This window comes from Sylvia atricapilla, chromosome 2 (genome assembly GCF_009819655.1).
Source record: "Sylvia atricapilla isolate bSylAtr1 chromosome 2, bSylAtr1.pri, whole genome shotgun sequence".
NCBI classification, from domain to species: domain Eukaryota; kingdom Metazoa; phylum Chordata; class Aves; order Passeriformes; family Sylviidae; genus Sylvia; species Sylvia atricapilla.
In genome coordinates, this window is record NC_089141.1 from 3816421 (window position 1) to 3828560 (window position 12140).

Consider the following 12140-nt stretch of genomic DNA (forward strand, 5'->3'; position numbering starts at 1 on the left):
GAATTCAGTCCAGTTAGGAGCAATTATTTACACAAATTCTCTACTTAGAAGTCCACCAATATTCAAATTATACATTTTAAATGCAAAACCCAGCATCTTACAGCTGTAGAGAAGCACTTTGTGCAAGGTAGACAGCCAGCATTAACTGCTTGGCTCTGAAAAGCATTTGAGTTTACTAAAAACTGTATTGTGTATTTACTGCCTCTTTCAGGGGGTGCAGAGAGTCACTTTTATCAACCACTATAACTCCTCTAAAAATTCTCAAAAGCCTATTTCACCGTAGCTTTGTGTGGCTATCACTTTTCTCTTGTCAATGAAATCTTGATATTCAGTATTCTATTGTTAGGAAAAATGAAACCTCAGGTAAATCTGAAGATAATAAAAATTACCTTGGCAATTAACTCAGACCTTTTTGATGCAAATCAATTTTGAAGAGAGCATTTCAATAGCCAAGCATCCTCTGATTTTGTAAATTGTTTCTGATTTAGCTTTTCCCCCAACCTGGAGGTAGAGTTTGTACAGCAAAAGATGCTTTTTGATAACTTACAGTGCACATCGAAGACAATTGGTTCAGACTGCATTGTTTTCTGGCCAGATGGTCCATAATAAGTCACAATGCAAGAGAACTTGGCATTTACATCTTCCTTTGTTGGCATGTACTGAAGAGACGATGTCATGGTGAAGAGTCCAGTTGTTCTGTCCACAATCTTTTGCAAATTTATGACCACAACTGAAAAGGAAATAATGTTTCACTGTCACACAGACAGAATTTGAAGCCTTTTTCCTGTATGTTGTTGCCTGTTCTGCATTTGACATCAGGCTGCAAACATACAGGAAACATTACATGTTACCCAAAAAATTGTACAGTTTTCCTCTAGTACTGCCACTGAAGTATTCCAGGAACATTTTACCAACACACTCCTAACCTACCAAATATTTTAAACCAAATCCAGACAAAAAACTAGTTGCAAACTGAAATGGAGGGGGAGGAGGGTGTTTAATACAAATATCAGCCTGATCCATAAGACAGAAAGAAAGCAAAAAAATTAGGATCAAACTTATTTTTTAAGCATTCGCTAATTTATGGAAGAAAATATATTGTAGTTTCATCAGTCTGCCAAAGTTGAAAAGAAAGAACAAAAAAAGTTGTTCTTACATATCCTGGAAAATAAATAGTTGTATAAGATGATGTTCTGGGTGGTCCAAAGCACAATATTGGACAGGTATGAAACTGAGACAGTGAATACCTTAAAAAATTAGAAATTTGATACAGGTTTCTATTAGTTGCACAGCCTCAAAGAATAGCTTTGTGATAGCATTAATAAAGGCAACTCTCCTCCCCATGGTGTGCATTTAAAACTGGAACTAAAAGAGAATGATTACGAGGTGCAGCTTGGGGTACTCTGAAAGGACTGAACATCTTTTTCCAGCTGCATCTTTCCACGTGAGCAGTCTTTTTCTCCAAGGAAGAAGACATTAGAGTAAGGCAGAGCAACTCAAGCCCAGCTCTTCATGCATCCACCCGTGTGTGCATCCAGGGACACTGGCCGTGACCAAAGCATACCATCATCCAGGGGCTGCAAGGCTCTCCCGTTTTTGTGCCACGTGACATTGCCCTCTGGGTAGCTGTCTCTTGAAACACACTCCCCGAGCTGCAAAACAGACAGGAATCAGTCTCTTTGTTTTTCCCCCCCACTGGGTTTTTTCACATCATTCTGTTCTTACTTACGTCGGTTTTTGGGTCAAAAGTTCTAGGAAGTTCAAAGGCTTAACCTCAACCACTTTTCTGGAATGGGGCATATCAAATCAGTGAGGGGCACAATTTGGAAGAGGGTGGTGGGGTCTAAGATCAGGGTGGCCCCTGTTTGCAGATCAGGCAGGAATAAATAGAGTAGTGGCAAGGCAACTGCTCTGTGCTCAGCCTGGCTGTGCTCAGATTCACCTGTCTGAGCCATCACCTCTGTCTGGACTGTAAAGGGACTTCAGGCAGCTGTTGGGAACATAACTGTGAGGGAGAATGCTGCTCTTACCATTTGTAGCTTCTCTGTTTCTAAGAGGTTTGCTTGATGTAAGATTTCTGGTTGAGAGGGTTGTTCTAAAACATAAATAGGATAAAAGTACTGGTGAAGGGAGCACAAACAGCTGTTTGAAAAACAAAAGAATACTAAAAATACGTGGACTTGTGAAATGAAACAAAATAATCTAGCCTGATACAGTCTTACCTACATTTTCCCATTAAAAGAACAAAAGGCGAGGTACTTCTATTTCAGTATTAGGAAAAGAACAAGAACAAACTCTCACTTTAAATCACACCTTCCATAGTGAATTCTATGTCCTCTGACAATACATCTTTTAGCCAGACAGACTAGTTCACCACCGAAGAGGAGAGAACCAGATCTACTGATTTATGGGATACACGTGCTGGAGAAGGAGCCAGTAGTACAGAAACTGTAGCAACAAAAAAGCAGATTTCCTGCAGCTATTACTATTGCTAAGCTGTCAGCATCATAAAGGAACAAATTGAACCTAATCATTCTTCTGATGTTTATTTTTCTTAACTGGGATTCTTACATTTAAGAAGTTCAGATGATAGAGGAAAGTGTAATTATTTTAACCGATTCTGTGTTAGTTATGACTCTCTTAAAAAATACAAACTTCTTCTTCAGTGCCAGTTAGTCTTCTTATTTACTTTTATTATGGTAGATGGACCTCTTAGCTTGCCAAAGTGGAGGATCTCTCACTTTTTCCATCATAAAAGACTACTTTCTAGGGACTATATAACTAGTTTGGCCTGAAGCCCGGAATGCAAATTTTCATCTCCAAAAGAGACAGTTTTGCCCACAATTTTCAAAGAAGAGGGGAAAAGTGAAGGAAAAAAAAAAATAAATCAATGTCTGTACAGTCAAGGAAAGGCTCTACACTTTATCTGTACTGCTTAAACAAGCATACTTTTACAGAGTGGGACGTTCTTAACCATGTCAGCTTACAGAGCTGCTTCCCCAAATCAAGCTTCCTACAAAATACTGCATCTACTTTGGTAATCCCAGCCCTAAGAGGACTTCATCACTGTCTTGCCAAAGCCTCTACACACACTGATGAAGTTATTGATGTGCAGATGCACTGCTCCTGTTGTCACAGAGGTAGCAAGCCTGTGTGTTTTCCCAATAACCCATTTTATTTGTGTGCGTGTTTACGTGCAAGGGCACAAATACTCTTCACTTGGATGACTACCCCTGGATGGAACAAAATCAGGTCAAAAAGGGAAATGGAAGTGAATAAAAGAAGCTGTTCATCTGACATTTTTCAAATAACTTTGCTCGTGGCAAAAAACCAAAACCAAACAAAAGACACAGTCAAAGCTATACACTAAGACCATCATATTTTTTTCAAAGGACTAATAAGGATTTTTGTTTTTAAGAGATATATGTATGATTATCTCTCTTTTGTTAGCTTTAAAGGAAAAATGTTGATCTTTTCCATATAAGAACCTGTAAAGAACAAAATATTTTCACGCCAATTGAAGAAAACGTGGTTTTACAAAATCATTAACAGGCCTTCTGGGTCAGATTTTTGGGTCCCAAAAATAAACAGGGATAGTTGTCTGCCTGTCCCAGTCACCATCTGATCAAGCCATGACACCTTCCCCCATCTCAGCTTTGCTTCTTGTTGTCTCTCATCCCTCGCAGGAGCGGTCAGAGAAGAGCCTGGCTCTGGTGTGTTGAGGGAAGGGAGGTCCCTTTGCCCTGTAGCTGCGGCGTGGGGCTCTCCCCATTTGGAATGCTCTGTGACTGAGCAGATGCTCCTGTTGAGAGGCTGCCACCTGCTCTCTGTGAGCAGCCTCTGAAAGGGAAAGCCTGCTGCCAGCCCCTGCACGTGCACCAAGGTAATTCACTGCAAAACACTGACTTGGCATTTGCCAGCTCAGCGTCTAAAGCGAGGAAAAAAAAAATTTAAACTTGGCAGCAAACCCCACTTTGGTGGGTTTGCAACTTCAGCACACTGCTTATCTCTCAGCTTAAGAGCTTGCCAGAATACTTTGCAACTCTATATAGGCCTCATAATAAAGGGGAAAAGAATTCACTGCCTCCAAAAGCCAAGTGCCGGTGCAGCAGGACAGCTCCTGTCCGCTGGGCTGCTGCGCTTTGGAAACTGGCCATTTAATTCCACAAAAAAAGTTGCTGACAGGATGCATCTGGAGAGCTAGGAGTGCTTGTTTGAGCAGTCAGTGAGAGCAACTAGCAGGTGGTACCTGCACAGTGAGCCATTTCAGCTCCTCAGTCCTGAGACCACCAGGCAGCACAGCTGAGGACAGAACAAGCTCCAGCAAACCCCAGAATCAGTCCTGAATTCTGAGATACAGCCGAGTTTCAGATGCATGACATTCTGGTTTATGAGGGTCACACTGCAGCAGCCCAGCTCTGTACCTGTGGCTCAGTGAGTTAGAAACTCCTCTCATGAAATAAATGAAGCTTGCCAGCTACTCTTAATTCTTCTGCAATTAAAGCAAGCAAGCAGCTAAAAATGAGAGCTTAAAAACCAGACTCAAGAAAATTAAATGCAAAGAAAAGTTAAGAGAACCATAAATAAAGTTGCGAATGCAAAGTGAAAAAAACACAAAGGTAATTTTTCCTTGCAGCACTAAGTTGGCCATATTACATGCGTGGCATCCTCCCTCCTTATCTTCCTTAGTAAATAGAAGCTTTCTCTATTAGAATTAATGCACAGAATAAACCAGACAAGCTGTGCTCCATGGCTGAGTTAGCATTGTGTTAATGCTTAGCAGAGTACACAGTAATTCAAGCAGTTAGCGTTTCATTTTACCGTATACCACTGCCTCATCTACATATTTACCACTGTGCAATAAGCAAACATGATAATTCTTTATCATTTCCTCTGAAGCACTGTGTTCACTATGTGTGCTCTGAGCACACTCCTCCCTGTTGCCATTAATTCAATTGTTCTTGCAGTCAAATTGAAAGTGAAACGAGGGAATTACTATTGGCTTCTCATCTGGCTTTAAACTCATTTATGTGACTGACAGCACAGATTTCATTGAGGACTCCTTGACACTTTCCACCTGAGGGAAGCAAAAGGCTGCCCTTCCAAAAACGTGAATTTGTGTTTTTCAAGCAGAGTGTGATCTCTTTGAAACTGCCCATACCTGCAGTCAGTGTGTTCCCACAACAGATTCTCTATAAATCTGTGTCTGAAGAGCAACAAAGGCCAAAACCCACGTAAAAACCACGAAGCTAAGGAAGATAAGACGCCACAGTCACAGCTCTGGGCTGACTCAGGGTTTGATGCATTATATTTGAGCTCTGAATCAGCACCAGGAGGGGACCAGGCTGGTCCCTGCTCCTGTGTGAGCTCTGAGCTGGGCTCTGCATCTCAGGGTTGGGGTTGGCACTGCAGAACAGCCTCGCCATCGAGCTGCGGTGACACCAAACACTGATGAACCTTGCTGTGCTCTAGGACAGAACAGCAGGCTGGTATTTCTTCCCACCATTCAGCAGGGGACAAAACAAGCATTTGGGGCTGGTGGCTCATTTTCCAGCCTCTTGCTCTCTCCCTCACAGTTTGTGCTGTTGCACAGTCGCTGCTCGGAGCCACTTCAAACCTCCCCCCTGAAATAATCCTGCAGACCGCACACGGTTAATGTTTCCCTCCTGCAGAAAAATTTGCTCTGAGAACAAATGGAAAATAATCAATGCTAATTTTACATTTTTCATTTCCAAGGCCAAATGACATCACATAAGTGAGTCATTATCAAAGCCTAAAATTCTCTTTGAGCCAGCACTTATCATGAATAAACTGCAAGTGCAGGCAGTCCTGTTACATAAATGCCACCAGTAGATTACATTTTTGAAAGCTGCAGAAATTTGCTAGTCTTAGTAATTTACTGAGCCAAACTTACTTTCTTGGCTTTAATCCTGCCTTAAACAAAAGTTTCTCTAATTTATGATTCAGATGCTGATGAATGTTAATGGTAGTAACAACTAGATTTACTTACTGAAAACTTTGACTATCGTCGGCTCCTCGGAAACATCATCTTCTGTAACCAGCATACATACAAATCTCTTTTCATCACTGATTCTTGCATTCCTGATGGATAATGTATAGTTTTCTGAGAGACTCAACCTGTCCTTGTAGTCTGGTACATCATCATACTGTACATTTTTTTTTGTTGATGATCTGAAGGCAATAAATACTGGAGATCCGTTTGGCATTTCCTATAATAAAAGGAAAGACACCTCCATTTTGCATAAACACTCATTTAAAAACTCCTGAAGGTTTGCAATTGGTACAAACATTTAATTAACAAAAATTGGCAAATTGTATCAGATGGCTTTTTTTTTTCCTGATTAATTTCTGTTGTGCGTAGAAGAAATTTAGTGTAATTAATAAAATCTAGTTTAAAACTGCCATTGAGAATATCATCAGTAGAAATTATTTCAATCCTTTGGCTCAATCTCAGCGTAGCAAAGGGCCTTTTCTGATAAAAGCTGGTGTTTTTGGCAGCACCTGCCACTGTCTGTATGAAAAAGTATTTGAAATAGAAGCATGTGTGAGCTAGTCTCAAGAGCTCCAATTTCCTTTTTTTCATTATTGCTTTATATATTCATATTGTTTATTTGGGATATTTAGACTTTATTTCAAATGCAGGATTTAATCGGGCGTAACTGCCTATTTTATTCTAAATTAGTTGTTAGCTTTTTTTTTTTTCCTTTTTTTTAAAGGACCCAAGAGCCTGTAGCATGGAAATATACCCACAATCAAATATTGTTAATCTGCAAAGTATTGTTTTCTAGAGATCCTCCTTATGCAGCTGCCATCCCAAGAAGGAATACAAAGTTGACAGCTTTGCACAAATCTCTCTCTTTAAAAAAAAAAAAAATAAAAAAAATTATGAGGAACAAGGTTATGGGGGCAGTTCTGCAGGATTTGATTCCTTCCTCCTTACACAAACACACACACAAACACACACACAGACAGTGTCTGCCTTTATTTAAAGAGAGGTGAAGCACTGATTCTATCTTTGCGTTCAGTATTGTGCTGGGTGCTGGAAAAGGCTTTAATTCTCTTTTATCCCTTATACATGTTGCAGCAGTGATGTCAGTAGTGTTCCCAGCACAACATCTGGATGCAGAGCCCACAGAAGCACTATGGTGTGTGACCAGATGAGTGGTGTCAGAGCTGGCAGGCAGCAGGAGGCATCAGCTGCTTGTGAAGTTTAAATTCCTTTCAGTCTTTCTCCCTCTCCTACTTTTAGCTCTTGGATTTGTCTAATGTTTGTCACACGGAAAACACTGTCCTGACTTGATACTCTCGACAAGAGGTCAGCTGCCAAGTGCAAATGAGCTCCTAACTCCACAAAAAAAAAAACCCCAAAACAAACAAACAAAAAACCACCCCAACCTAATCCAACCCTCTGTGTTTCCGTGCTCTGGGAGAAAAGGAACCACTTTCCCTTAGTTGTGTAGGCTGTCAGTGATTTCATACAAGAGCAACTTGGATAGGCTTCTTTTTCTTTGTATGTTAGGTTTTGTGTCCCTTTCCATTCAGAAGAAGCTGCAACACCTCCACTTGCTGCTTGGCACTCGTCCAACACAGACACTCCAAATGCAATGGAAAGAGATAATGCATTTCTTTTTTTTCAGAATATCCTTGAGCCTTGAGACAGAGGTGGACTTGTGTCTTCCCAAGAAAAGTCAGCAGACTGAAAAAAGTGTAAAATGTAGGCATTCCATCTTCTGAGTGCTTGCATGAAACAGTTTTACTGTCTCCTTTTGGGGAAACTTTCTCCCCAGACTTCTGACTTAATTTCCTGAAAAGTGTTTGCAGGAAAAGAACTATGGAGTGGATGTGGGCTGCAAAAGCTGCAAACCTGATGATGAAAAGGAAGGAGCTAGGGGAAAATAGGAGTCCTCCACCACTGGTTCATTCTCCTGTAAAAATAGGCTGGTGGATGCCATTTGCACAAAGAGAGAGTGAGCTACATAATTTTAAATCCACTAGGAATTATCCATTATTGCAGGTGTATTATGTTTGAGAAGAGGAAATTTAGACGAACTCAACAGAGGCAGGAAAACCATTTGTCTCAATTCAGTCTGAGAAGCCAAAGGGGTTTGGTATCCCAGTGGTTTTATCCACATATGCTTCCAGGTTTGCTTTGGCTTGGACATGCTGATTCTCCTTGTGGCTATGGGGTTGTGATCATACAGAGGAGAAACTCAACCTGTGGTGTTCCTGCTGCACATCTAGAGAGTACCCATGCTTCTGCCTCTGCTCCCTGCCACGAGTGGCAGAGGGAAACACCAGTAATGCTCCCAAGGTCAGCTCTGTTCTCTCCTCTGCTGTGCACTGAGCACAACAAAGCCTGAAACACACCCCAGGGACTGTCAAATCAACCCAAAAGACAGGGACAGTGCTTTTTCCCAGGGATGGAGCACACTCTGCTTCAGGCAGCCGACTTCAGAAGCGCTCCAATGTACAACGATGGCTCTGTCAAGTGAGTGAGACACCACTGGATAACACACCAGATCTCTAATACAGGTTGGCAGAGAACTCTGGGCTAATTATTTCTCTTGAACAATGAGATTAATTCCCCAAACCTCTAATCTGCACTTGGCAGAAGTTATACAGCTTGGAATCTTGCAGTCTTACAAAGACAGGAAGAAATGGTTTCATATATGAGACAGAAATCCTATCATTTGGAATACTAAAATCTCACACACACACAAAATACTCATCATCTTACAACAGCTCTAATAAATATGAAGATAAGATATACTTACATATTTCCATTTTCCAAACATAAGACCATCTGGTACTTCTAGAGGACAAGGCATAGTAATAGTGTCTCCATATATTGCATTTACTGTGTACAATCCCAGAGCTAGAGGAGAAACAGAAAGAGAGGAAACAATTTTAAGTGTTTTCTTGAATTCCTGCATGCTAGCTTATATTTGGTTCACACCTATTGCAACAGCAGCTCCTCTGCAAATGGTTATTTTCCAGCATGTAGAATTTCTAGGATCCTCAAACCTATAGCAAAACAGAACTCCTGCCACTAAATTTTGTTAAGTGAATGTTAGGACCTTTTTGGACCCATGCTTCCTGCCAGAGCCAGTGGGAGCCAAGTGGATTTCCAAAGAGGACTGCACCTGCTCTGTCAGATGAATATCTACACTACAGTCAGGATTGTCTCAAAATGTACAAAGAGGAAATCCCTAACCTTTATCTTCTTCATCTGAAAAAAAAAAAAAAAAAAAAAGCCTGGAGAGGTTACATTGCGACACAGTGCTGTGAGGAGGACAGCAAACAAGTGATACTCTGACTGCTGCATAACATTAAAAACATAGGAAACGATGACAGAAAAGGGAGTGAAAATATTCAAATGTGTTCCTTAAAACCTGGGGGAAAAAGAAACAAAAAACCAATCTAGTCTGCATATTTACATTTTGAAAAATGAAGCGAAATTCTTCTATGAATTATTTAAGAACAGCTTTTTCGGAAACCTCAGCACAATGTTATTGTGCTAATGCACATCAGTTTACAGAATAAAACTGACCCACTTATTTTCATTGTCCAAAGCATGTGAATTGAACAAAACCAGCAGACCCTAAAGTGATGAAGTGCAGAAATGCAAGGAAGCTTGAAGAGGAGGATGTTACAACTTGGTGCCTTTGCTGCAATTCAACTTTGGTCCTCCTTTCCTTAGCTGCCTCTTCTCTTCTGCTCCTTGCACTGGAGAGAGATTTTGCCTCTAGTGCTTGGCCAGAGAGTGTGCTGGCAGCCCGCTCTCAGCCACACATCTGCAACTTCTGTCAGCTTCTTCGCCCAGAGATTCGGGATCTCCCCCTTTGCTGTCCCTTCATTTGCAATTGTAGCTTAAAGGCTTGCTGCCAAAGGAACTCTATTTAAGAGACTGAAGTAAGATGCTGGTGGTGTAGCCAGGTGTTTCTGAGGAGAATCATTCATTCCTTCCAGAAACATTAATTTTTCTGGAGATTCAGCCCTTTCTCTTGATAGCTGGAAAAAGAAGCATGCACCCCCAAAGACCTGAGCCACAGAACCCTTTGCTTTTCCCAAGTCCTAAGGCAGCTGCCTGGAGGATCTGATGTTTCTAGAGTGCATAGATGCACTCAACAGGGAGGATTTTCCAAGGGATTGGGTTTTGTTGTAAAGAAAATCATGCTTTTCAAAGAGCCAAACACTGAATTCTTGCCTGCAATTTAAACTAGGAAGACTCCAGACCGTTTTTCTTAGGTGAGGAATTCAGAGCTCACTGTTCAGCATGTATTTATCACATGTACCAGAGTGACAAATGAGGCTGTGGGGCTTGTGCTGTGTGATATTGCACAAAGAAACAGTACTCCAAAATCTCTCCTTAGAGAAGCTACAACCTGGATGGCACGACATGGTTAAGGCAGAAAAACCGGCTGGAGCTTAATGGATTAAAGGAACACAGGAGAGAACAGGCACCACTACCTGCATTTATCTTAAATTTCTTTCCTTCCCTCGGCTCCTTTTCAACTAAAGCACTGGTTATCTTTCTGAGTCTGTTACTTCATTAGTCACAAGCATGCTTTAGATGCATTATTCACACTGCAAGGAGTGGATAATTTTCTATATGGTTCACAGAGACCAGCTGTTTCCTAAATGACAATAGCTGTCATTCCACTAGGTGGTGCTGAGGAAGAGCAATCTCTTCAAATGAGACAAAGATTTTTAAAAGAGAACAGATAACTTCAATTTCACGGGACCAGAAGCTGTGTTTTACAATATCAAGCTATAAATGGAAGTAAAATTCAAAGCTGGAAGAAATTTGTCCCTTGGCCCTTCCTTGCACTCATCCTCATTCTGATCACTAGGAAGGGAGCAACACAACTTTGGTTTTGGAAGCTGAATCCAAATTTTCTTTTCTTTTTTTTACTACAGCTAGAAAATGCTGTCCTTTTTCTGGTTCTCTCCCATGGGAGCGAAATTACAAGAGACTTGCAAATATATATTCAATTAGTAAACTGCTTAATACCTGTTCAAAGCGTAATTCGTAATTTAGTAATTTGAAATCTGTAACGGTATTTGGCATCACATGGAAAACCAAAAACTGCTCTGCTGACACGATATACTTTTTGGTATTAGGGGAAATACTCCCTGCCATTAGAGAGAAAAAAAAATGCTGTCCTCTTCTAGACACTCATTTAGCCCCTGCAAAGTTGCTAAGGTAGTGAGTATACACTACTGAAGACTCAACAAACAGCCTCAAGAGGGTGAATGAAAAGGCTTCTGGAGAAACTCTACAGCATTCTGAGAGTTGTAATTCATTAATGGCCTGATAAAGGGAAAGACTGACCTCTGATTTTAGAGCTCTTTCAGCTAAAAGGTGTTTCTTAAAATGGACAAAGTCATGACTTGCCATAAAATCTGCCTATACTAAAATCAGAGTTTTCTCTTAATTTGTTAACACAGAACCAGAAAGACACAGGTTTTACTCTGAATACAGAGAAATAATCCTTGCAAGAGTATAAAAGGTCCTGCTGCAAAATATTCTCATCCCACTTCTGTAGCAACAGATCTAGCACATTGAAGGAGTGCAAATTAATTGAGTAACTGCAAACTTTAGCAGTAGTAATTGCAGTAATCTCCACAAAATGGCCCTACCAACCTACACATCTAAAAAAAAAAAAACAAAACCCCACTTCAACAGAATTGGAAATTGCTCTCTCTGTTGCTATTAGACATATTCGTAAAATGTTGGGATGAAGAAGAAAATTATTGCTTAATGATATGACAGTGCTTACCATCAACCCTCATATCGTGAGGCCTCTTTACATAATTTCCAGCTCATTCTAAGAAAAATAAAACGAAAGCAGGATCTACAAATACATAACAAATTGTTCCATGCCCTAACACAGTGCAGGGTCAATGTCAGGGCCCTCATTTCTCATTAATTCTGCAGGAGGGCGCAAAGGCGACCGCAGGGAATAACACCACGTAATATCACCAGACATCATGTCCTGCCTTAATCCAGTTCTGGTGCACCTTTCTGTAGCTAATTAAAAGTTCAGCCAGCTTCCTTGTGTGATTTTTCAAATGTTGCCTTCTAAAATTGAGCAAATGCTGCTAATTCAGAGGCA

At 40.7% G+C, this 12140-nt stretch overlaps 1 protein-coding gene across 3 annotated transcripts in view; it reads right to left on the minus strand.

Annotated features, from left to right (window-relative positions):
- The window catches only part of ALCAM (activated leukocyte cell adhesion molecule), a 116590-nt gene that overhangs the window by 25131 nt on the left and 79319 nt on the right, over positions 1-12140 (minus strand). For all 3 annotated transcript variants that reach the window (XM_066340689.1, XM_066340688.1, XM_066340690.1), the window contains exons 2-6: positions 8796-8896; positions 6011-6230; positions 2031-2095; positions 1565-1652; positions 548-730 (exon numbers count right to left, since the gene is read on the minus strand). In XM_066340689.1, the coding sequence (XP_066196786.1) occupies positions 548-730; positions 1565-1652; positions 2031-2095; positions 6011-6230; positions 8796-8896 (657 nt within the window). The remainder of the gene's footprint in view (positions 1-547; positions 731-1564; positions 1653-2030; positions 2096-6010; positions 6231-8795; positions 8897-12140) is intronic.